Here is a 26,857-nt window from a genome sequence, read left to right as displayed (position 1 = left end):
TTGTAGTACTGATACACAAAATATCAAAAGTAGTGAGGTACGTTAATTAAAACACAAATTATTTCTAGAATTGAGAATAATAAACTTAATTATTAATTACTTAAAATGTGAAGATACTTTATTAACTAAAATCGTATAGAACACTGTCCATAATACAAATGGTAATTTCACTGAGTAGCACTTAAGCATTTAAAGAATAGCTAGATAAACACAAATTTGAGAAATAAATAAGTACAATGTTATAACGAGTAGCAGGTGGGTGATGGCCTACACGGAACATAAGCACAAGCATAGAACAATAGAACTGTGTGCAATTCTGTCTTTTGTAACTGTTCTTTCGAAATTCTGTCAACTGAGAATCCTGGATTTCACATTTTACAAACGTCCAACCACTACGTTGAAAAATTTGACCGGCTGCAAACTGAGAACAGCATACCGGAATGCAAGCTGGAAATCTGAAAATAGATTTGGTCAGCACTTGTAGCAAAGATAAGCGTTTTAAGTCATTTAGGGAACAGAAAGCTAATGTTCAAGTTTCACAAGACACTATAAATTTAAAGATGAAAAATATGACACATCCTGGAAGGGGCGGGGGTGCTTCCCTATAGATTTTAACATACTGAAGTGAAGATACGGGCAAGATTGAGTTAAACTGCTGACCACGGACTCAGCTAGAGCATAACTGCTGGCCTGTAGACCATTCAGTTCCTCCAAGTGCTCTGAGTTTGTCTCGTCGCCCTACCCTGGAAGAGCCTCAGCAGTTCATGGAGTCTTTCAGGACAGCTCGCAGCCCTGTACGTGTTCAACCAAAGATCCGTCATTCACAGACCTACTTCCATTATCAGCTCCTCACCTGTTCCTGTACAGAGTCGACATGTTGACTTCCTAATTCCCAACCGGCAACTCTACCGGAAACCTGTCCCGTTAATATTAAAGTCCGACAAGAGTAATACCGACGAAATTAATTAATTCTCTCCACCGAAGAATAGTCGATTGTGTAAATTCGGCATTTATAAGGATTTACTCAGAGTGGAAATACCTCTAATATAGAGATATCTCTGAGGCTAAATTAGCAATGCTTTGGTCGATTCACATCCATTTCATTCATATATATGCACACACAAAGAAATAACAGAATCAGATGCGACATTAGATAGCTGAAGCTGTTGTTGCTTTAGCGGCGTAGCCTTTAAGTTGTGGCTTTGCTCTGCGTTTCCCCTCTGAGGAGGACGGACCGACTTCACACCGGAAGTAGTTCGCGGCTGACAGGCTGACCCGGAAGTGGAGCTGGAGTTTGCTGAAAGCCGTAGAGCGAGTTCTATATGAAAAGAAGGTTATTTTTCAAAAGCAAAAATCGGTGGAGGAGCAGGGGGAGGTGGAGGTGGAGGTGAGTGTTGTTGTGACCCGCCTGGGGATGGGAGATAAGAGGTGGCGGAAACTGAGACCCCGGGTAACCTGACAACCGAGGTGGCAGAGGATCGTGAACGAAGCGGGGCCTGGGAGTGAAGTGGGAGCCTGTCAGCCGCCGTGGGTGCCGGAGTGAGGGGCAGAAAGCGCGAGGGGTTGGGGCTGCGATGGGAGAGAGAGATGTTTGATCTGCTGTGCAAGGAGTGAGGTTTCGTGGAGGGCGACAGAAAGGGAATCGGGTGTTTGAGGGAGTCGCGGCGGAGGGAGAGGGGTGTTGGATGGGGGATCGGGGGAGACGAGGGAGGAAGAATGTCCTATCGGGAGTCTGCGCAGAGGGGACAGTCTGAGGGAGTTCGAGAAGAAGATGGCCTGAAGGGAGAGAGCCGGGACTGAGAGGAGGGTCTTCTGGGGTGAGTCGGGGTAGGGGGAGGTTCTTGGAGGATGGTTTGAGCAGGAGGAGGGTCTGGGGGCTGAGTTACAGCAGGGGAAGATGTCGGGGTGTATTGGGGCGGGGGGGTGGTTTGGGAAGTGAGTCGCGGCAGAGTGAGGATCTGACGGAAAGATGTTGGGACAGTGGAGGGTCTGAAGGGGAGATGTCGGGACGGGGAAAATCTGAAGCAGGAATCGGGGCAGGGGAGGGTCTGGGGGCTGAATCAGGACGGAGGTGTGTAGGGATGGGGGGAGTCGGGCGGGGGATCGTCTGGAGAGGAATCAGTAAGGGTTCGAGGAGGGAGGGAAAGTTAGAGGTGGTCTGATGGAGGAGGTGTTGGAGAAGAGAAGATACAGATATTTAGCTTACAAGTCTTAAGGGGAGTGAAATAATTGTGAGCTTGCTGTGGTAGTGATGAGATCTTGGGTCATGACTGAGAGGGGGAGATGTTGGTTGCTTGTGTATGGGGTCCAAAAATTGATGGGGAATAATTTCGTGATTATGTAGGTTGAGCCTTTGAGACAATGAATAATGCAAGCCTAGTTAGAGAAGAGAGAGAGGTAATGTGGGAAATCTAAGCCATCAGTAGCTAACTTACAACCAATCTACTCCCACCTCCTAGATTTTCCTGCAGCGAAAAGCCATTCAAACAAGGAATTAGCTATGCAAAAAATATTGCTTGGATCTTTGACAGTGATTGGTAGGTACAGAATCATTGCTGAAATTTGATTAACTACGAGACCCTCTTTCGTCACAATCAATTGCGCATGACCCAGTCCAATATAATCCTTGGTTGGTATGGAGACACAAGAAACTGCAGATGCTGTAAACTGGAACAAAAAAAATCGCTAGTGGAACTCAGTGGGTCAAGTAGCATCTGTGGGCCAAAGAGATAGTTGTTGTCTTGGGTCAAACCAAAACATCAACTATTCCTTTCTATCCACTGATGCTGCTTGATCCACTGAAATCCTCTGATAGTTTAGGTTTTTGCTTTGATTGGGTGTGATGCCTTTATCCACAGTTGACAGGATACAGACCCCTGTCTCTCATTGGTTGGGTGAAGGGCTTGTCCATGATTAGCTGAGTGAAAAGCCATGTACATAATTAACTGGAGCCTGAATGCTGTGTCTTGATTGGTTAAATGCAGAGCCCTGTCCTGTGGGTAGGTGCATGCAATTGCTTGAGTACCGAGCGATATTCAGCGATTGTCATTTTTTATTCAGAGAGTTTACCCTTAAAGGAGGAAGTTGTGAATTCCATTGGGCAATTGAGGCTCGCTCTGTAAACACACCATCAAGAATGCTACATTATTGGAAATATGCTTTTCTGGTGAAGGTTTATACCACCCTACCAGACAAATGTATTAGATTTGAAGAATTGGTAAGTTCAGGACAGGAACTGGACAATATTAATTCCAATTTAGACATCTCAAAAAAAATCCAATTATTTATTTCATTGGTGATTTGGAGATTCTGAATAGCTGTTTTGGTTCTTACTATGGTGGTATAATGAATCTTAATGATAGGCAACATAGAAATAGAAACAGGTGTAGATCACATAGTCCATGGTGCCTATTACAATCATGGCATTTCTTTTACCTTGGCACCACTTTCTGTGTTGTGTTCTTTGATTCCTTTAATCTGTCTTGAATATACTGAGTAACTGAGAATTCATGGTAGTCTTGGGCAGAGAATTCCAAAGGTTCACTACTCTCTGGGTAAAGAAGTTTCTCCTTAACTTTTAATCACAAGACATTCTGCAGATGCTGGAAAGCGACACACACAAAATACCAGAAGAACTCAGAAGGTTAGGCAGCATCAATGGAGAGGAAAAAAAACAGTCAACATTTCGGACCAAGAGCCTTCATCAGCACTCATGATGAAGGGTCCCAACCCTAAATGTCAACTGTGTATTCCTCTCCATAGATGTTGCCAGACCTGCTGAATTCCTCCAGCATTTTGTGTGAATTCATATGTGTTCTTGTCTCTGCCCTGAATGGCCATATCTTTAGGTGGTGATCCTTAGCTTCCTGTTATGTACTCCACTGATCTCTGAAAATGTTTGTGTAAGGATTCTGTTTCTGTGAACTGTTCATAACCCTGACAGATGGAAGTGGGAAATCTGATGGGATTTGAGTTCCCAAGTGGCAGAAAACGCCTGCAGCTCCGTAGCAACTGGCAAATCAATCCCAACAAACTCCCAAATGCTCGTAAACATGTAAAGGCTGCACATAAGTCAGGTGTTCATAACCTGTTGTGTGTGTGTGGGGGGGGGTGGGGGAGGTCCTATATGTTTCAGTAAGATTGCCACTTGTTTTTATAAACTTGGGGGTAAAAGACCCTGTGTAATATTTTCTTGTACAACAAAGGAATCAATCTGATGAATTCCTGTATAGTAAATAAATCTTTTCTCAGGTAGGAAGACCAGAAATGTATTCTGGAGACAGCCAAACCAGGGCTCTGCTGTAATTGAAGTAAGACATCTCGACCCGTGTCATCAAATCTTGCAATAAAGGCCAGCAAACCACTTGTTTCCAGACTGTTTAAGTGCTTAACAATTCATAGAATGACCAAGAAAGAAATGGGACAAATGGCACCACACAAACCTTCTCCCATATTCATTTTCAAATGGGGTTGTAACATTTTTCTGTCATTCATTCTTTGGGGTTCTCTTCTGTTTTTTTGTGGATGTCTGTGAAGAGTAAGAATTTCAAGTTGTACCTTGTATACATTCTCTTATATTGAAAAGCTATTATCATGATTGTTTATTCTTTTTCCCCTTATGTATTCATTCAGCTTTCCATTAAATACTACTACGAATTTTGGTTTATAAATCTCATCACCCGATCTGTTTATCTGTTATCTGAAATCTGCACCTCCAGTTGCTGGGCCACGTACCTGTTAATGGAAGAAGTTGCTTTTTATTTACCTGCTCAAACCCTTCATAACTTTGAACAGTTCTGCTAGATCGTGCCTAATCCTCTCTGGTTTATAAGGAGTGCAGTTGCAGCATGGCTAGCAGTATCTCTCAAAAGTACAGGTTGCCTGTCGTGTTGTTGGGTGACGCACAGCACGTGTAACCTGTAACTTCGTTTATAGTTTAACGAATTGTTTGAAGCTATTCCAATTGTAAATGAAAGAGTGTCAATCCAGTTTTTAAAAAAAGGAAAGCTTAAAACAGTAAAATGTTGCAACACAATTCACTCATAAATTTCCAAGTTTAAAAATAATTATCAGGACAGTGCATAGACCAGCCCACGGAAAGGAAAGCTTTAAGACAGTTAATTGGTACGCTGTTACATAAACCATAGGCCAAATTACCTCCTCCTGTGATGAAAGATACTTAAGTATATAATTTCATTTGATAGACTGTAAATAGTAAAAATATGGCATCCTTGTAATTGAGACTGGTTTGCATTACGCTTTCATCTTCCACAGCTCTCTCCCGATGTCTGTGTAGCCGCAGGCACCGTTGCACCACTCACTGGCTGTGAAAGAGGTGGAGGGTGCTCCAGACATGGCTTCATACAGCCCCGACTCGCTGATGACTCTCTGCACCAAGTATTGCTTGTGGAACCTGGAAGGAACTCTGTGCTACATGCAAGACAATGAGACGCTGCGACTGCACCCCGATATCTTTCTTCCCAGTGAGATCTGTAACCGTCTTGTCAATATGTGAGTTTCAAGTACAGAATTGGAAGGAGGTGAAGGGTATCTGAGAGATGATGTCATTCAGGATGGTGATGTCAGGAAATACTTCTTAATCTGTAGGATAGAAAAAATCTGGGATGCTATTGCTGTATATAGGGCTTTGCTCTGTCCACATTAGCTATTAGATGTCTTATATTAGAATTCAGTAATATTTTAAAAGCTGTTTAAACTATAAAGTATTTTGAGGCTTTATGAGAGATTCATCAAATCACATTTGAAATATGTTAGGCCTGTATGTAAGGAAAGATGTGCTGGCCCTGGAGAAGGTCTGGGGAAGCTCCCCAAGAACAATGCCTGGAATGAAAGGCTTAACTTTTGAGAAACTTTTGATGGCTCTGATCTTGTGCTCAATTGAGTTAGGAAGGATGAAATGTTGAAACTCATTGAAACCTCCTTTGAGCTAGCGGGCATTGAATCTATGGAATTCATTACATTGAGGTTTGTGGGAGCCAAGTAATTGGATTTCTCTAAGGCAAACATTAATACCATCTTGATTGGTAAGGGGGTAAAGATAGGTAGATGAGGTTGAGAGAAGAAAATCCGCCATGGTTGAATGACGGAACAGATTTGATGGGCTGAATGGTGTTGATGCTCTTGTGTCTTGTGGTCTTGTGATATCCAAGATAATGAAAGGTCATTAAAAAATGAAAGTTGTTTTTAACTCTTCCTGTGAGTTGTTATGACTACCAGTAACTTGTTAATTCCAAAACCGAAATTTATTTTTTGTTGGACAAGGACATAAGGTGGGTAAGAAACAACAAAAGTTGGTTGAAGTTAAGATGGCGATTGGCCAAGACAGATTGGATAGCAGAACAAGATTAAGAGCTTTAGGTTTCTGTGGCTTTCAGAAACTGGAAATGATTCAAAAGGAAGTGACCAAAGTGGTAAGATCCAATCAGCTCATCTAACATGAAGCAGAGGATAAGTCAACCCCACAAGCCTTTCTACCATGCATGATATTTATCTTAACTGAATTTTCACATCTTTGCTCCAGGATCTATGACATATCCACCCATAGAAATCTATTGGCCTCAACGGTAAAAGCTTTAATTGACCTCCAGCACTTCTAGCCTTTTTAAATGCAGAGAACTCGAGATTTCAAAAACTGTGTGGCAAGAGTTCTGATGTGTTTTGCTTCAAACATAGCTCACTAATATACTCAATAAAATGGGAGAAATTCTTCCACAAGGGAATTATAAAAATAGGAATCTCACCATTACATGGAGCAGTTGAGGGAAAACTCACAGATAGATTTAAGAGGAAACTAGGTAAGACTATCTTTGCAACTATGAAACTCTGATGCATAAATTTGAGTTTAGATGATTGAGGGCTGGTTTGAGCGAGATGCTAAGACTGGTGGGATGGAAATGAAGGAATGATGTAGCATTTTGTAATGAAGGATGGTGGAATCCTAAGAATATTTTATTTTCATGTTCTCCTAAACCCTCAAACACTGCTTTTTCCAATTCTGAGGTTAAGTCAATTTCAAAAGGCTCATACCATCTCTTGTGCTCTCTCTAGGTATATGGACCTCGTGAACACAGACAACAGCTTCCCCGTAAACTTCAGTTTCTTTAGTTTGTTCTCAGACCATCGGAGTACTCGACTGACTCGCGTACATTTGAGGGGGATTCATGACGATGTCATTCAGGATGAGGACTTGTTGGCATTTTCTAAACAAGTATGAGTGACGTTATATATTTTTGTCACTCACCCAGTCTCTCTCTAACCCTCCTCTCTTCCAAAAATGTGGCACATTTTAATCTGACATTTTGGTATTTGTTTCTTGAACACACACACAAGCTCTTTCAGATGAACATGAAAAGAAAATATTTAGACAAAATACTTCAAAATGGACAATCTGAAGTTGCCTTGTTTCAACAATCATCTCCATTCACATGGTTCTGACTTCACATAAGGGGTTTAACTTCACTGTATCTGGTCTCCCTCAGAGACAGCTGACTAGCTTTTGTTTGAGAAAGGGAATCTATAACTAGTCCTAATTCTATCCACATAGCCACATAGCTAAATGACGCTCAATAATGGAAGTTCTGGTGAATTCTTCCTTTCTCAGTCAGAATGACCAAGACAAACTTGGTGTTCCCAATACACCTATGTTGAAATCAATTTAGACTGAAGATCAAACGTGGAATATTCCTATTATTATAATACATGTCAAATATAGAGTTTACAGAGAATGGTGTGGAAAAACAAGAAGAAAAAATCCGATGAGCAGCAGTTCTGTGGGCGAAAACTTGTTAATGAAAGAGGTCAGAAGAGAATGGCCAGACCAGTTCAAGCTGACAGGAAGGCAACGGTAACTCAAATAACCACATGTTACAACAGTGGTGTGCAGAAGACCATTTCTGAATGCACAACTTGTTGAACCTTGAAGCAGGTGGGGTACAGTAGCAGAGATCACAAACAAACACTGAGTGGCAACTTTATTAGATGCAGGAAGTACCTCACTGAGCGCATGTCAGTGTGTCGGAATGGTTGAAGATGAGAATAACATGCTAACGAAGACTATAATTCAAATACAATTCCTAACTTGTGTGATTAGCTCCATGTTTTATTGGGAATGGAAAAACAAAGATAACAGGTTGCAACATTTTGATCCAAATTCTATTGTTAAGTCAGAGTGTGTGCTGCTCACATTGGTGACATTATCACATGTTGTTTCACCAATGTTTGGATGAATCATGACTGGAAGTGTCCAATTTTCCAAAGGATGGTATTTTGCCAGGAATACCACAAGAGCTTTGGAATGTGACCAAATGTGATTTACTTGTCGTCAAAAAAGGTTTTGTTTTCTAGTCCAATTTCTGGACTATGGTAGGCTAAGGAATTGTGAGTGGAAAAGTAATTAAGACTGGAGTTTGAATTTGAATGGCATTTGTAGTAGATGCAGCACAGGACCTGCAATCCACCTTTCCCATACCTATGTATTCCTTACATATACATCAAGCTTCCTCTTAAATTCATCAGCTCTCTGCTTTACCTTGGTATTCAACAATTAGTTCACCATTTTCACCACTCATGAGATGTTCTTTCTAAATTCTTAAAGTGACTTTCTTATATTAACAACCTGTTCTGGAGAAGCCAATGTGGAAAGAGTTACTTCACAATTTCAAAGACCTCGATCAGATTCACTTTTCCATGCTTGCTTTCTTCCAGGAAAAAAAATTCTAAGTTTCCATATTTTCCGATATTTACAGCCCCCTTCATTCTGGCCATATCCTTGTAAATCTTTACTACATTTTCTTCACTGCTGCTGTTATTGTTTTGAATAGAAAAATATCATTTTGAATAGGTCTAATGCAGATGCAACCTCAATGGCTCTCCACATTGCCTTGGATCACTTGGACAACACAAACACCTATGTCAGGATGCTGTTTATTGACCATAGCTCAGCGTTCAACACCATCATTCCTACACTCCTGATGGGAAAAGCTGCAGAACCTGGGCCTCCTTACCTCCCTCTGCAACTGGATCTTCGATTTCCTAACTGGAAGACTACAATTTGTGCGGATTGGAAGTAGCAGCTCCACCTCGCTGACGATCAACACTGGCGTACCACAGGGATGTGTGCTTAGCTCACTGCTGTACTCTCTCTACGCCCATGACTGTGTGGCTAGGCACAGCTCAAATGCCATCTATAAGCTTTCTGATGATACAACCATTGTTGGCAGAATCTCAGATGCAGAGAGGGTGTATGGAAGCGAGATATACCAGCGTGTTGAGTGCTGTGGTAGCAACAACTTGGCACTCAGTGGTAGTAAGACCAAGGATCTGATTGTGGACTTCAGGAAGGGTAAGATGAGGGAACACAAACCAATCCTCATAGAGGGATCAGAAGTGGGGAGAGTGAGCAGTTTCAGGTTCCTAGGTGTCAAGATCCCTGAAGATCTAACCTGGTCACAATATATTGATGCAGCTATAAAGAAGGCAAGACAGCGGCTATATTTCATTCGGATTTTGAGGCGATTTAGATAGTTACATAAGGCACTCCAACTTTTACAGATGTACCGTGGAGAGCATTCTGACTGGCTGCATCAGCATATGGTATGTGTTTGGGGGGGGGGGGGCGGCAAGATACTGCACAGGATCAAAGTAAGTTGCAGAGAGTTGTAAAATTAGTCAGCTCCATCATGGGTACCAGCCTCTGTAGTTTCCAAGACATCTTCAAGGAGCAAATAGCTCAGGAAGGCAGCGTCCATCATTAAGGACCCCCACCACCCAGGACATGCCCTCTCCTCATTGTTACCATCAGGAAGGAGGTACAGAAGCCTGAAGGCACTCACTCAGCGATTCAGGAACAGCTTCTTCCCGAAGATAGGACCTTCTCAGAAATTTCAAAACATAACTCTTTCGCTATATATAAAATCACATGTAAACTATGAAACGTTCTGGAAAACATGAGAGACAACTGAATTGATAAACTGGAAAATGGTAGTAATTGAACTATTCATCATTTTCGGGGCTCTTTTTCTTTTTTAATGATTTTCACTCTAGGCATGGATGTCACTACCAAGGCCACTATTTATTGCTTTTATCTTTTTTGCCCTGAAATGTGCTGTGTGCCTGTGATGCTGCTGCAATGCCTTTTTCATTGCACCAGTGCAAACATGTACTTGTGCATACGACAATAAACTCTACTCTGACTTGTAAGTATTCTGCAGGGTCCTCGTGCAGTTCAAAGTCAATTGTGTTGATATGGGCGTAAAACCACACACAGGTCTAGAATAGATAAGGACAAATAGTATCCTTTCATCAAGGAAATTACAACTAATCTTGAGTCACTTTTTCTGATACCAGATATTTATCCGAGGACTTTATTTTAAATTCTCAAACTATTGCATTTAAACTCCCTGGATTAATAGCTAAAGTTTGAAGATCACCCTTTCAGGCTTCTAGGCTATATGTTTCTTCATAAGCTTTCCAATCACATAACCACTGCATTATTTGTTTGCTAATTAGCAATTGTAAAGCTACAATTAACGATATTCTGTCTGGTAATTTGGTATTCCAGTGACATGACATCTACCTTTCCTCTGTCCTTCAGGATCTCATTGAGCTTCGCTTGGTGAACTGCGACAGACTCTCAGCCAAGAGCTTACAGACTCTTAATAACTTTCGCAGCACGCTGGTGTCACTCAGTCTGTTTGGGTGCAATAACATTTTTTATGAAGAGGAGAATCCTGGCGGCTGTGAGGGGGACAACAGCCTGGTGAGCTCCTCACGGCAGGATCTTGTTAAGGACTTCACCTTTACTGGCTTCCACCGGCTGTGTTTTCTCAACCTGGGATATCTAACTGAGGGAGTGAACGTAGACCGACTCCTGCGGCCACTGACCACTCTGACCTCACTTGACCTCTCTGGAGTCCAGCTGAATGACATCCAGTTCCTGCTTCAGTGGCAGAAGAGGCTTGGGTCATTAGTGTTGTACGATGTGGACCTCTCTGAGGAACACATCTGGGTCCTCCTACAGCTCACTAACCTCAGGTAGGAGATATTTTTTCTAGATCTTGGTCACATGATGGCCTAGAAGTTCAGACCTTAATTGTTGCTCTCCCTCGTCTCAGTAGTGTTGGCGCATGGCCAAGTGGTTATGGCGTCGGTCTAGTGATCTGAAGGTCGCTAGTTCGAGCCTCAGCTGAGGCAGTATGTTGTGTCCTTGAGCAAGGCACTTAATCACACATTGCTCTGCGACGACACCGGTGCCAAGCTGTATCGGCCCTAGTGCCCTTCCCTTGGACAACATCGGTGGTGTGGAGAGGGCTTGCAGCGTGGGCAACTGCCGGTCTTCCATACAACCTTGCCTAGGCCTGCACCCTGGAAACCTTCCAAGGCGCAAATCCATGGTCTCACAAGACTAACGGATGCCTATAGTCTCAGTAATAATGAAATAGTCCCTCTAATATAGTTCGGCATACCCAACGTCTGACATGACCAATAATGGACATAAAACCCAGTTAGTCCAGAATGCTCAGAACTCTGGTGGCACCTTTTGTTATTTCTCCAACTCTTTGAATTCACTTTTTTAAAGATGAAAGTAGTAAATTGTCCAGTAAACTCAGTAAATTAGTTAAAAGGAAACATGGGAAACAAAGATCAGGTAAATTTCAAAAGAATGCTGGAAATAGAACCAGGTGAGATGGAAGGGACCGCAGAAATTGGGACCTGTTGTGTGAAGGGAAGTGGACACTGGAGCCCAGTGTTAGCCAGGTACTAATTCAAAATGGTCAGATAGTTTTACTGTCACAGAAAATGTGACCCAAAATTTGATCAAGCGTAGGCCTTCAAAGAAGGTTATATGTCTGGACATTTTAGATAGAGTGGAATGAGATTGTGAGGGGATTTTAAAACAAAGAAGAAAACGTCAAACCTGAGACCTTACCAGACTGGAAGTTGATGTAAGTGACAGTAGACCCAGAATTCCCCAGATGCCCATCAGTGACCTCCTACAAGTTTCAGGTGGTCTTACTTCACCACGTCCCTGTTAAATTGTTGTGCTTGTCACTATGTAGAAAGAAGTTTTAAAGAACCACTCTTTATATTGCTACTAAGATTGATCATATATTGTTGCAGCACCCAATTTAACACCATCTTCACTTTTAACAAATTACTTTTCCATAGGCTACTGTCACTCCCCAACTTTGTAAGTCATGGTTTCAATTTTATTACTGATCTAAACTTGCTTCCAGGCATAAAAGGACATGCAATCTTTCCTAACTGTTCTCAAAATTGTTAAGCAACACGTTATTTATGATTTATTGGTTTATTTATTTGTTGAGATACAGTGTGGAATAGGCCCATTTGGCCCTTCGAGCCACATCACTCAGCAATCCTCCAATATATTCCTAACCTGGGTGTCATTATACAGCAGTCATTGAAAGTGGGCATGCAGGTACAGCAGGCGGTGAAAAAGGCGAATGGTATGCTGGCATTTATAGTGAGAGGATTCGAGTACAGGAGCAGGGAGGTACTACTGCAGTTGTACAAGGCCTTGGTGAGACCACACCTGGAGTATTGTGTGCAGTTTTGGTCCCCTAATCTGAGGAAAGACATCCTTGCCATAGAGGGAGTACAAAGAAGGTTCACCAGATTGATTCCTGGGATGGCAGGACTTTCATATGAAGAAAGACTGGATGAACTGGGCTTGTACTCGTTGGAATTTAGAAGATTGAGGGGGGATCTGATTGAAACGTATAAAATCCTAAAGGGATTGGACAGACTAGATGCAGGAAGATTGTTCCCGATGTTGGGGAAGTCCAGAACAAGGGGTCACAGTTTGAGGATAAAGGGGAAGCCTTTTAGGACCGAGATTAGGAAAAACTTCTTCACACAGAGAGTGGTGAATCTGTGGAATTCTCTGCCACAGGAAACAGTTGAAGCCAGTTCATTGGCTATATTTAAGAGGGAGTTAGATATGGCCCTTGTGGCTACGGGGATCAGGGGGTATGGAGGGAAGGCTGGGGCGGGGTTCTGAGTTGGACGATCAGCCATGATCATAATAAATGGCGGTGCAGGCTCGAAGGGCCGAATGGCCTACTCCCACACCTATTTTCTATGTTCCTATGTTTCTATGTTTCTAATCACGGGACAGTTTACAATGACCAATTAACCTACCAACCGGTACGCCTTTTGACTGTGGGAGGAAACCTGAGGAAACTGATGTGGTCACGGGGAGAATGTACGAACTTCTTACAAGCAGCGGTGGGAATCAATTATTTCATTCTTCTTAACACTTGTGTACCAGAAATGACATTAAACAATCTAGAGTAATTTAGGATAAAAAGAAAGATTTGCATTTTAACTTTCTCCTTTCACAATTTCAGGATGTCCCTTTAAATAATTTCTGAGTTCTCTGTATTAACATATTTTATGGAATAAAGCAGTCTGTTTACACACAGTAAACGTCCATAAACAGCAAAATGCAGAACATATAGGAGGGAGGCTGAAAATCTGGCTGAGTGAAGCCACAACAACAACCTGTCACTCAAAGTCAGCAAAAAGTTGATTGTCGACTACAGAGGGAAGAAGCTGGAATCAATCCTCATTAAGGGAACGGAGATAAAGAGTCAGTAGCTAAAAATTCCTTGACATTAACATTTCAGAGGATCTGTCCTGAGACCAATACGTAAGTGTCATCACAAAGAAGGCACAACAGCACAACTACTTTCTTAGAAGTTTGCATAGATTCAGCATGCCACTAAAAGCTTTGACAAACTTCCATGGATGCACAGTGAAGAGTATCCTAACTGGCAATGTCATGGTCTGCTATGGGAGACACCAATGCCCAGGAACAGAAAAGGCTACAGAAGGTGGTGGACACAGCCCAGTCCATCATAAGCAAAGCCTCTCTACCACCGATGAGTACATTTACATGGAGTGCTGCCACAAGAAAGGAGCGTCCGTCAACAAGAATCCCCTCCATCCAGGCCATTGCCCCTTCTGAATGGAAGAACAGAACCCCATAGGACCCACAGTAACAGTTCATACCCTACAGCTATCAGGCTTCTGAATCAATGTGGGTGACTCCATTCACACAGTATTATTACAAACTCATAATATGTTTTCATGATGCTGGTCAGAGGATAAATATTGGCTAGAACACCAGAAAGACTCTCCTGTGTCATGGGTTCTTTTCCAATTGTCATAGAAGGAAATATTTCATAGTTTATCCAAAAGACAGTACCTAAGTACCTTAGCAATGCAAAGAAGAATTGGCTGGATTATATCCTCATAGCGTCTGAGTGGCAATTGAACCCACGACTTTCTGATATTTTTTGAGTGGGGAATCATGGCTGACACATTCAAGTGAAATTTCCAGTAACAAGGTTAATGTTGTTTAATTGCTATCTTTTACTTCTGAAAAAGATGTAGTTACTTTTGTGGGATAATATCACCCTCTAACAGGGATTCCCAACCTGTGGTCCACAGATCCCTTGGTTGATGACTGGGGTCCATGGCATAAAAAAGGTTGGGAACCCCCGAATTAGACTGTTTTATAATTAATTGTCTTTTGCCTATACCATTCAATGCCTTTCAATTGGAATTAATTTTTTCTAAGTGAACCATTTTTATCTAAGTAAGCAAACCTCAGAGAAACCTACAGCAGTATAAAATAAACTTCAAGATGGGTTTATTAACTTTATCCTTCCTTTCAAGGTGGACCATGCTTTGGCCATTCATAAGGAGAACACTGAGTGAGTTGTGTGTACTGGCCCTCCAATGGGATATACAGTGATCCTGGATTCTGAAGGACAACCATTGTTAATTCTGATTCTACCACCCCTCTACCACCACTCTGCTCCGTCTAGCGGAATTAGTCCTTACTCTTAATAATTTCTCCTTTTGCTCCTCCCATTTCCTCCAAACTAAAGGTGTAGCTATGGGCACCCGTATGGGTCCTAGCTATGCCTGCCTTTTTGTTGGGTTTGTGGAACAATCTATGTTCCGTGCCTATTCTGGTATCTGTCCCCCACTTTTCCTTCGCTACATCGACGACTGCATTGGCGCTGCTTCCTGCACGCATGCAGAACTCGTTGACTTTATTAACTTTGCCTCCAACTTTCACCCTGCCCTCAAGTTTACCTGGTCCATTTCCGACACCTCCCTCCCCTTTCTGGATCTTTCTGTCTCTGTCTCTGGAGACAGCTTATCCACTGATGTCTACTATAAACCTACTGACTCTCACAGCTATCTGGACTATTCCTCTTCTCACCCTGTCTCTTGCAAAAACGCCATCCCCTTCTCACAATTCCTCCGTCTCCGCCGCATCTGCTCTCAGGATGAGGCTTTTCATTCTAGGACGAGGGAGATGTCTTCATTTTTTAAAGAAAGGGGCTTCCTTTCCTCCACTATCAACTCTGCTCTTAAACGCATCTCCCCCATTTCACGTACATCTGCTCTCACTCCATCCTCCCACCACCCCACTAGGAATAGGGTTCCCCTGGTCCTCACCTACCACCCCACCAGCCTCCAGGTCCAACATATTATTCTCCGTAACTTCCGCCACCTCCAACGGGATCCCACCACTAAGCACATCTTTCCCTCCCCCCCTCTCTCTGCATTCCGCAGGGATCGCTCCCTACACAACTCCCTTGTCCATTTGTCCCCCCCATCCCTCCCCACTGATCTCCCTCCTGGCACTTATCCGTGTAAGCGGAACAAGTGCTACACATGCCCTTACACTTCCTCCCTTACCACCATTCAGGGCCCCAAACAGTCCTTCCAGGTGAGGCATCACTTCACCTGTGAGTCAACTGGGGTGATATACTGCGTCCGGTGCTCCCGATGTGGCCTTTTATATATTGGTGAGACCCGACGCAGACTGGGAGACCGCTTTGCTGAACATCTACGCTCTGTCCGCCAGAGAAAGCAGGATCTCCCAGTGGCCACACATTTTAATTCCACATCCCATTCCCATTCTGACATGTCTATCCACGGCCTCCTCTACTGTAAAGATGAAGCCACACTCAGGTTGGAGGAACAACACCTTATATTCCGTCTGGGTAGCCTCCAACCTGATGGCATGAACATTGACTTCTCTAACTTCCGCTAAGGCCCCACCTCCCCCTCGTACCCCATCTGTTACTCATTTTTATGCACACATTCTTTCTCTCACTCTCCTTTTTCTCCCTCTGTCCCTCTGAATAAACCTCTTGCCCATCCTCTGGGTCACCCCCCCCCTTGTCTTTCTTCCCGGACCTCCTGTCCCATGATCCTCTCGTATCCCCTTTTGCCTATCACCTGTCCAGCTCTCGGCTCTATCCCTCCCCCTCCTGTCTTCTCCTATCATTTTGCATCTCCCCCTCCCCCTCCAGCTTTCAAATCCCTTACTCACTCTTCCTTCAGTTAGTCCTGACGAAGGGTCTCGGCCTGAAACGTCGACTGCGCCTCTTCCTATAGATGCTGCTTGGTCTGCTGCGTTCACCAGCAACTTTGATGTATGTTGCTTGAATTTCCAGCATCTGCAGAATTCCTGTTGTTTGCGTTAATTCTGATTTGCCCACTCTTGCCTCCATAGGTATTATTAGGGTCAGATAGAACTTGCCTTTGAACTTGCATCATTGGGTGTCAGCAAGCCAAGTAAGGGAGCTTCTTAGTCACTCTCAACAAATTAAGCTTGGTCAGTGCAGACCAGAAATCTGACCTGGAATCTTTGTCTGTGTGTCTAATTGGATAATGCAAAGTTGGAGTGATAATGAGAGAGGTACTTGAGTTATTGTTTTCAATATGTCACCAAATGCATTAATCTCTGATATCTTACTGCAATTTCTTCTACAGACACTTAGACATTTCTCGTGATAGAACTTCCAGTTTCTACAAATTCAAACTGACCAGGAAAGTTCTTACTGCCTTTGTGCAGAACCTTAAAAACCTCGTCTCACTAGACATCTCAGGACACTTAATGCTGGATAACTCTGCAATCTCAAGTCACGATGAAGCCTTGGGCCCTGCAAGGTGAGAGCTGAGGCTTAGCCAAATATCATAGGTTGAACTTTCTTTTTCAAACATTAGGTTGCCACCCGGCCAAAAAAACTCATAAAAATGTAGTAGCTTTGCGTGTTATCTCTTACAACAAACTATTTCTTTGGAAAGGTGATAATAGCCAGTTCGTATAGATACAACAAATTATAGAGAGATGAATGATTTGGTTAACTACTTGGCACAGGACACTACCTGAATTCCTTTGAATGACACTTATAGTACAGAGATTCCCATCACTGGGTTCAGTGCTACTTAGAGATGAGTGCATAATCTGGCTTGGCCCTCTAGTTCAATACAATCATTTGGAAAAAGATGTTATTGTGATGCTTTACGTGCACGCTTTAATTGTTGAGAGCAAAGTTGGAGATCCTATGTATTGGAAAAGAACAGGAACATTCTCACAATGTCCTAGCTTTCAAATTTTAATGAATAAAACCACTTAATTAGTTATTTATTGCTCTGCACAATAAACTAATTGTGTGCCAATACATGCAATATCTCTAATGTAGGAAGTCTCATGCTGCTACAGCAGAGAGCAATTATTTTGGATGAAAACCCAGTGAGCCAGGTTCCCAAACACCCAATTAAGAGATTGTACAGAGTGAGATTGTTAATAGATCAGAAGAGAGAACTTTGGAATTGAGGAACTAAAAAGTTGAAATTTCAGATGGTAATCTTAGATTTCCCTCCATTAAATGTTGAGGCAAAAAAAATACACTTAAACTTTTGAGAAATGTGATAAATTTGGACTAATTTATCTCATTTGTTTTATGTCTTTAGTAACGAGCCACAAAAGAGTAGCATTGAACCATTCCGTGCACTAAAGAGATCCTTTCAGTTCCTGGGATTATTTGACACCACACTGTGCAATCTAACACATATTCCTGCTTATAAGGTGAGTGAGCTGCTCTTCCTCACTGGTATTCTTCATATTAGGATGCTCATTTAAGTACAGGTGTGTGTGTGTGTGTGTGTATGTGTATGTATATATATATATATATATATATATATATATACATATATAAATGATCTGCTGTTAATCACTTTTGAGCCCGCACAATTGACTTGCAGATTTTGTTACAGTTCTACTATTATTACTAGGTAACTGGTGAAGCAAATGAGGATCAAATTCTGAATGCTATTGAAGCTTATGCAGAATATCGCCCAGAGATTGCTTCGCGTGCAATAAATCATCTCTTTGATATTGCACGTATTGACCGATGTATTAACCAGCCATTGCGTGCCCTGCAGGTAAGGTTCAAGGTCAAAAGAAAGGAAGAGTGCAATGAATTAGAAAGTGACCTTTTTAGAATAGAACAGAAACTCCCTTTTAATGGTGTGAATGTAAAGGAATCCCTGCTTACCGTTGGGATATATGCCAGGGGATATTATTTATTTCCTGTTTTATTTATTACCATTATTATTATTATATGTATTCTTACAGTTTTCTTTTGCACATTGGTTGTTTCTCAGTGTTTTTGTGTAATTTTTCATTAATTCTGCTGTATTTGATTGTCCACAAGAAAATGAATCTCAGCATGTTATATGGTGACATCGAAGTATTTTGGTAATAAGTTTACTTTGAACTTCAAACTTCTGAACTTTGATGTTCTTTGATGCTACTTGGCACGATTGTCTTACAATTCTTGCAGTTTAATTCTGCACAGAATAAGTTGGTCTGCCCAATTTATAGATTTAATGCAAGTGTAAGGTTTAAAATTCAAAATTTTACAAAATTCACAAAAAATGGTAGCCTGGGTCTCTTGAGTTTCTCACGCAACGCACTCTCCTCCCCCCCCCCCATAAAAAGTACAGAAGAATAAGATGATGTGGACTTGATTAGGGAGCAAATGGAGATTGCTTTATTCTGGAAGGATGAGATAATAATCTCATCTGAATTTAAAAGAGCGAGCTTTTTAACTTGGAAACTGAGTTTGTGACAGCACTATTTATCTGGGATTCCCTTAGTTGCAATGCATGAGAGGGAATGGACTTTTACTTTAGGGAAGTGAAAAAGACTTGAATCATTCCCAGCCTCCAGTCAGCATTTTGCAAACAGTGAAGTGTAGTCAGTGATGTGAAACAGGTAGCACTAGGGAGAATCTCTTACAGTCCTGCAAAATAGTACTGTGGGATTACTGCCTCCATACAATATCTCATTTTAAAGGATACCACCCCCAACAGTCCAGCACTTCCTCACTGAGATAAAGGGGTAAACAGTAATCTATATGATACTGAGTTCAGCTCAGCAACATAGGATGGAGGGAAATCTGAGATATGCAGATAAACCCTTATGCCAATTTAGGAAATAATGTTCAGGTAGTTATTCTGTGTCTAAAGGTGATGAAGCAAGCTGTGAGTGACAGTGATAATGATGCTTGTGGAACTCTATAAAAATGTGAAGGGGCCTTACAGAAAGGCCATTAAGAGATGTACTAGCCACAATGCTAATAACAAAGTAGAAGGAAGCTGTTTTGAAAGTCTATTCTCTTTGTTGCAGCTGGTGATCTCTGCATTGAAGTATCACAAATTTGACAAGAGCGTTCAGGTGACGGGCAGTGCAGTACTCTTCTACCTGACTGGCGCAGATTACCGGCAAGAACAAAGCATCAAGCTCCGCCGCCAGGTCATTCAGGTGGTGCTGAATGGTATGGAGTCCAACCACGAGGTAACGGTATGAATGTACCCGTTCAACACATCTGCACGTCTGTAATCTGTGTGGTACTTGAGCTTTTTAATATATAGACTAGATATTATAGTTCCTTGCAGCATAATACAATTCACTTGGTTAGTTTCTAAGAAATAGTACACAGCAAGTTGATAACTTAATTGACACTGTGGGAGAGCCCTCCCCACTCACCATCTCTTCCCTTCTCTTTACTTTCTTGCCCCTGATTCCCTAATTCTTTAAAACCAGGCTTTTCTTTTAATGTCTCTTTCCTCCAATTCCCATCTACTCCTTCACAATTAACACTTTCTTGCTGTTAGTTTGTACTGGGTGTTTAATCATGCTCCTCTGCCTAGCTCTAACTGTCGGTCCCATCCCGGCACTGCAGGTACAACGGAATTGCTGCTTGACGCTCTGTAATTTTGGTATTCCAGAGGAGCTGGAATTCCAGTACCGGCGGGTGAATGAGCTACTCCTTCGCATCCTCAATCAGACGCGGCAGGATGAGTCCATCCAACGCATTGCAGTGCACCTTTGCAATGCGCTGGTCTGCCAAGTTGACAACGACCACAAGGAAGCAGTAGGAAAAATGGGATTTGTTACGGTAAGTAGTGTGAATATGACCACCAGCAGAAGTACCAGATTGTTGTATCATTGTCATTGTAACTTAACTATGCTGGTGAAGCATATTAGTGAGGTGGGCGGAGTGGATAGAAATAGAAGCCAATAATATGTTCTAAGTTGTGCTTCGTCATTCAATTTACATAAATGTAACATAATAATAATAATAATTATTGATCCCCAGTGGGAGATTCTTCTGTTACAGCAGCAATATTTAAAAACACACTTAGCAGTGTGCCACTTAACTAATAATACAATACAGAATAATACACAATAATAATTTACCAATGTGCAATAATGTTTCAATAGATACATTTAATGTCAGAGAAATGTATACAATATACATCCTGAAATTCTTCTTCTTCGCAAACATCCACAAAAACAGAGGAGTGCCCCAAAGAATGAATGACAGTTAAATGTTAGAACCCCAAACTCCCCCAGCTCCCCCTCCCACGCATATGCAGCAGCAAAGTGACGACACCCCCACCAGCAAAAAATCATCTGCACCCTCCACTGAGCATTCAAGTGTGCAGCAAAGCATCAGTAAACTTAGAGACGCAATACCCCAAAGTCTACTTGTTCATCCGGTAATTCGACATTCCACAGGGTCGGTCTCTCCCTCTCCCTCTCCCTCTCCCCCTCCCCCTCCCTCTCTCCCTCCCCCTGTCTTCCAGGCCACGTATTACTTTACAAAATAATAAAACAGAGACTATTGTACTATGATGTGTATTCTCCTGTTGTACAGAGATGAACTGTTGTATATGCTTATTGCATTTGGTAGGAAAGATTTTCTGTGACAATCCTTGTGACAGTGGATCTGAATGAGGCTGTTTGAAAGGGTGCTCCACTGCTTATTCAGTAGGTCATGGAGACGATGTGCCTAATTATCCATAATGAATAACAGTTTGTTTAGTGACCTCCTCTCCACCTCTAACTCAAATGAGTCCGGGTTGTAGCCAAGGACAGATCCAGTCTTTTTGATGAGTTCACTTAGTCTTTTTGCATCACCAGCAAAAAATGCTGATCGCCCAACATAAAGCAGCAAAGAAAACTGCACTCGCTACAACAGACTGGTCAAAGGTCTCCAACATTCTGCTGCCCACATTGAAGGATCTCAGCTTCCTTAGAAAATAGAGTCTGCTCATCCCTTTCTTGTAAACAGCCTTGGTGTTGGTTTTCCAGTCAAGTCTGTTATCGAGGTGAACACCCAAGTATTTGTACTCCTCCACCACTGCAACTTCTTCTCCCAGAGTGTATCCAGGGCTCGTCACAGTCCTCTTCCTCCTATAATCAATCACCATCTCCTGGTTTTGGCCACATTTAGGAGCAAGTGATTCCTCCCACACCTCTCCACAAACTTGTCCACCGGCCCTCTGACTCCTGCCCATCTCTGATACACCCAACCACCACAGAGACATCAGAAAACTTCTGCAAGTGACGAGACTCAGATTTGTACTGAAAGTCTGAGGTGTACAATGTGAACAGAAACGGACACAGGACAGTCTCTTGTGGGGCTCCAGTGCCACTCACCACCATCTCAGACAGAGAACTACCCAGCCGTACAAACTGGGGTCTATCTGTCAGGTTGTCAGTAATCCAGGAGATAGTGGGTTTGTCTACGCCCATCCTTTGCAGCTTCTCACTCAGAAGAAATGGCTGGATTGTATTGAAGACACAAGAGAAATCCAAAAAGTAAAAGTGATTCTCACAATGCCACCAGATTCATCCAGGCATCATCACAAGAAGAAGTTGTATTTGCCCCAAAGTAAAATATTGGCAAAATGTTACTCTTATTAAAAAATGCACCGGCCAATTTATGAAGAGGAAGCTCATACAAGTGACAATCCATTTCTGAGCATACTTTGTGATTAGGCAGAGTCACCTGCTTTTTCACTGTAAACATTTGTAGCTTCTTGCAAATTTGTTTAGCAGAAGTTTAAAAAAAAGCCTTTCCTCACAACTTATTAAGAATCAACTTTTAAAATTACTTTCTATAGCTTCCTGCAGGCTTTTCATGAAATGAAATGCACTCAGTAGCCAGTTTATTAGGTATACCAGTACACCTGCTCGTTAATGCAAATATCTAATCAGCCAATCATGTGGCAGCAACTCAATGCATAAAAGCATGCAAACATGGTCAAGGGGTTCAGTTGTTGTTCAGACCAAACATCAGAAAGGGGAAGAAATGTGATCTAAATGATGTTGACAGTGGAATGATTGATGGTGCCAGATGGGGTGGTTTCAGTATCTTGGAAATTGCTGATTTCCCAGGATTTGCATGCATATAAGTTTCTAGAGCAGAGGTTCCTAGCCTTTTTTATGAAGCAAGGAGTCCATAGACCCCAGGTTGGGAACCCCTGCTCTAGAGTCTACACGGAAAAACATCTAGTGAGCGGCAGTTCTGTGGGCGAAAATGCCTTTTAAATGAGAGAGGTCAGAGGAGAACAGCCAGACTGGTTCAAGCTGACAGGAAGGCAACAATAACACAAATAATCATGTGTTACAACAGTGGTGTATAAAAGAACATTAAACCTTGAAGTGGATAGGCTACGAGCAGCAGAAGACTTTGAACATGAACTCGATGTCCAATTTATAGGTGCAGGAGGTACCTAATAGAGTGGCTACCTAGTGTACAATCTACAGTCAATGCTTTGGTACTCCTATTGAACACAGTTGAACAGTTTGGTATGTTGGGGCTAGAGTTTAATGGTTAATTTAATCTCATTTTAGATTAACAAGATTTGTCCATGTAGAAAGCACAATCAGATTCATTAGAACATTTAGAAAGTTTTTGACATCAACAGAACTTGCTAACTTCCTTTTCACGTAGTGTGTTGAAATAACTATTGAGTTTAGATTTGAAGGTCTCTCTAAGGTACTACTTTCAACTACACAATTAGGGAGTTTGTTCCATGTGTTCACATCTCACTGTGTAAGAGCTGCTTCCTGATGTTAGTCTGAAATCTCCCCTTTACCATTCTCCACCTATGGCCCTGTGTCCTTGATGATGGGTACATTTTGAAGTCGCAGCTGGCATCCACTTATACCCTGAATGATTTTGAACTCTTCTATCACGGCTCCTCTAATTCTGCATCTACTAAGCTAAGAAGATTTAATTCTTTCGATCTTTCTTCATAGCTCATACCCTGCAGACCTGAAATGAATCTAGTCGCCCTTCTCTGGACTCTCTCCTGTGCCTTCACATCCCTCGCACAATACGGAGATCAAAATTGTACGCAGTATTCAAGGTGTGACCTCACAAGTGCATTATACAGCTTAAGGAAAACTTCTTTTGTCTTAAACTTCACTGAGCGCATTATATAGCCCAACATTCTATTAGCCTTCCTTATCACTTCTGTGCATTGTCTAGATGTTGATAGTGATGAGTCTATCAGGATGTCCAAATCCTCTTTATACAGTGTTTTTCTAATTCAAGACCCCGCCCCCCCCATTGTGTATTTATATCCAACATGTTCAAATATGTTTTACATTGGACCTTGTGGATTGTGTTTCTGACCAGTTTTAATCCATATTGCAGACAATGCTGAAATTGATTCAAAAGAAACTGGCAGACAAAGTGGTAAGTTAAAGAAAAACGTAATTCTTAATATTCCAAAGCATTTTACAGCTAATTAAATCACACTTATGATGTAGGGAAACAGACTATTTGCACGCAGGAAGATTTAACTGAAATCTAAGATCGGGTTATCTGTTTAGTGAGGGATAATTGTTCAGTTTGCCAGGAAGAATTATCATGCATGTTTTCAATATAGTACCGTAAAATCTTTATCATCCATCTCCTGTTAAAGCCTCGACCTACTGACAGGTTCCTCTGATAGCATAGGGTCTTTTAAGAGACTCTTAGATAGGTACATGGAGCTTAGAAAAATAGAGGGCTTTGCAGTAGGGAAATTCTAGGCAGTTTCTAGAATAGGTTACATGGTTGGCACGACATTGTGGGTCGAAGGGCCTGTAATGTGCTGTAGATTTCTATGTATATCAGATGATCTTCGGAAAAATGCGGTGAACAAATGACATGCCACGTAATGAAATATTATACAGTATAATAAGTTAGCTTAAGTTTGAAAGCCCTGTCTGTCTTGCTGGGTCTGTCCTACTTTGATAATAAACTTACACTGAATTTGGAATTCACCTCATTTTGCTGCCATTTTCCCATTATCATCATCATTAGTGCAAGTAACTCTCCAATGAGGATTCCAAGAATTATGCAGGTGAATACCACGATTGAAAGGGTTTTCTAGCACCTCTGCAGTAATTGGCCTTGTTTTAAACTTTTTTTCCTCAGGAGAATGCTGGCAATTAACTGCTGTTTGTTGGACCTTGTAATTTCTTGCCCCTAAGTGCATGGCGTTCACTTTCAACTGTACAAAACGACGATGGTTGATCTCTTTTAAGGTGCCATCTCACTCAGCTATAAGTTTGACAGATGAAATTGTTCATTTCCTAGGTTGCATAGCAGTGGCAAACCAAGCTCAAATGACACAGCTGATCATTGCAACTCAGCAAGTCAGAGGAGAACAAAATTGATCGAAAAACTGTTTAGATTCCCATGGGAAATTGCAAACTTGGGCCAAAGTTAAGTGAGGAGAGGATAGACTTGATCTGTTTATCCATCCCTCATATTTGCTGAACCCCAAGCTCACTTGCATTTCGACATGGACCTCAGTCAAAATTCAGAATAGCTCCTGGTGTGTTATTACGTGCCTTTGCCTTGTGGTCACCTCCTGAGTCTGACAGGTCAGGTAACATCTGTGGAAAGGGAAACAAAGTTAAAACTCCAGAACAGTGGAATGCCGACTGTTTCTTTCTCCATGGACAATACCAGATCTGGTATGTGTTTTTGATATTTTAATTGAAGATCTTAGGCTTTAGAGAATTTTCCTTTTACTTCTGTGCAATCTTAAACCACTTTGTATAATATTCTGGTCTTTTGTGAGCTAGAAGTTAAATGTGAAATATTTCTAACATATTCTATTTGCATTTCTGTGCAGTGTGATCAAGTGATGGAGTTTTCATGGAGTGCCCTGTGGAACATTACAGATGAGACTCCTGACAACTGTGAGATGTTCCTAAACTGCAATGGAATGAAGTTGTTTCTTGAGTGTTTGAATGTAAGTTCCCTAGAGGGTATGTACTTTTACTTGTTCAGTGTGCATTTTAAGGTAAAATGATCCTAAAGTGATCTTGTGCCTCTGTATGAATAGTAGCACAATTGGCCAATTAAATATGAGTGGGATTCCATATAGCTTTCACTTACTTGAAGTCTATGGGGCACTCACCTTATGGCTCGTGCAGGATAATGGCAGGGCAAAGAGGTGCCGCCTGTCTGGATGTCCAATTATAGCTGGCTTTGAGAATCCAAATGCTGCCAAGGCTGGCTGTGGGACCAAAATTTACTCTTGGTGGAGAAGTGGCCTTCAATGTAATACTGGGTCCTTAAGAACATAGCTGCAGGGGCCTGTAATAGACTAGAAGAGAACCAAGATGAGGGGTAAATCTGGGAGGCCTCATCCTCGCTAGCATGTCTGTCCATGATAGTAAAGGCAGGTGAGACCACTGGATGATTGTCCATTTAATGCATCCTACTTTTCTCTTCATCCTTTAATCCCAGGAATTCCAAGGAAAACAAGAATTACACCGGAACATGCTTGGACTCTTGGGAAACGTTGCTGAGGTCAAACACCTTCGGCCATACCTTATGACCACACAGTTCATCAGTGTCTTCAGGTCAGTTTTGAATATGGAATAAATAATTTATTTACAATTCTAGAGGTTATTTCAGTTAGTTCCATTTTCCTCAATCCTTTCCACACCCCTTCCCCACTGACATAATCACTGTTAATGCCATCTTCACTAAAGTACCTCCTTTATTATTAAAATACATTATTTTTCACCCAGTTGTGTAAAGGTATAACCTCCTCCTCCACCACTGATGTAACTTCTGGCATTATCCATACACCTCTTCCCAGAAGCTCGGCTACTAGTTTGTGCAACTACAATGGAGCTGTTTTAGCCCTACAGTAATTCGGATAAATCTGAATTTTTGTACTCTCTCCAAGGCCAGTTTATCGCTGGATCATTCAGCAAAGGAGAGGCCATTCAGTCCATGCTAACCAGCATTGACTCTTTGAAAGAGTTATCCAATTATTCCTCCTTCCCTACTCATTTCCCATGGTCTACTAATTTTGACTGAAATATTCACAGGCATGTGCCACATGAAGGTTAATATTGAATCTATCATAACTTCAAGTGGTCCATTCCAGATTATAACTCATGGCAACAAATATCCTCTTCTCCCTTTTTTTTTTAGCAATTACCTTGGTTACTGACTGCCCTGCCAGTAGGAAGTTTTCCTCCTTACTTGCTGTATTAAAATCTATTCGTGGCTTTTGAGCACTTCTTCTAAAGCACTTTGAAACCTATCAAGGGGTGAAGAGACAATTCTCACCTTCTACAATCTTTCACATAACTAATTAGATTGACATTTTCCATATTCATTTG

At 41.8% G+C, this 26,857-nt stretch overlaps 2 protein-coding genes across 6 annotated transcripts in view; one reads left to right on the top strand and one right to left on the bottom strand.

Moving 5' to 3' along the window:
* Window positions 1-1,217, bottom strand: part of tbc1d13 (TBC1 domain family, member 13) — a 43,519-nt gene extending 42,302 nt beyond the window's left edge. For both annotated transcript variants that reach the window (XM_063073682.1, XM_063073683.1), the window contains exon 1: window positions 854-1,217. In XM_063073682.1, the coding sequence (XP_062929752.1) occupies window positions 854-876 (23 nt within the window). In that variant the 5' untranslated portion in view covers window positions 877-1,217. The remainder of the gene's footprint in view (window positions 1-853) is intronic.
* The window catches only part of zer1 (zyg-11 related, cell cycle regulator), a 45,009-nt gene that overhangs the window by 9,615 nt on the left and 8,537 nt on the right, over window positions 1-26,857 (top strand). Inside the window, exons 1-13 of one of the 4 annotated variants that reach the window (XM_063073681.1) lie at window positions 1,267-1,387; window positions 2,460-2,537; window positions 5,275-5,511; window positions 7,069-7,228; window positions 10,613-11,052; window positions 16,843-17,019; window positions 17,827-17,941; window positions 18,148-18,297; window positions 19,547-19,714; window positions 20,103-20,318; window positions 23,874-23,915; window positions 25,348-25,467; window positions 25,968-26,083. In XM_063073681.1, coding sequence (XP_062929751.1) covers window positions 5,354-5,511; window positions 7,069-7,228; window positions 10,613-11,052; window positions 16,843-17,019; window positions 17,827-17,941; window positions 18,148-18,297; window positions 19,547-19,714; window positions 20,103-20,318; window positions 23,874-23,915; window positions 25,348-25,467; window positions 25,968-26,083 — 1,862 coding nt within the window. In that variant the 5' untranslated portion in view covers window positions 1,267-1,387; window positions 2,460-2,537; window positions 5,275-5,353. Of the gene's footprint in view, window positions 1-1,266; window positions 1,388-2,459; window positions 2,538-5,274; window positions 5,512-7,068; window positions 7,229-10,612; window positions 11,053-16,842; window positions 17,020-17,826; window positions 17,942-18,147; window positions 18,298-19,546; window positions 19,721-20,102; window positions 20,319-23,873; window positions 23,916-25,347; window positions 25,468-25,967; window positions 26,084-26,857 lie in introns of those variants that run through there. The other 3 variants (XM_063073678.1, XM_063073679.1, XM_063073680.1) reach the window with 3 other exon arrangements.

This window comes from Mobula hypostoma, chromosome 21, assembly GCF_963921235.1.
Source record: "Mobula hypostoma chromosome 21, sMobHyp1.1, whole genome shotgun sequence".
Taxonomy (NCBI): Eukaryota; Metazoa; Chordata; class Chondrichthyes; order Myliobatiformes; family Myliobatidae; genus Mobula; species Mobula hypostoma.
This window is presented reverse-complemented; position numbering and strand designations above follow the sequence as displayed.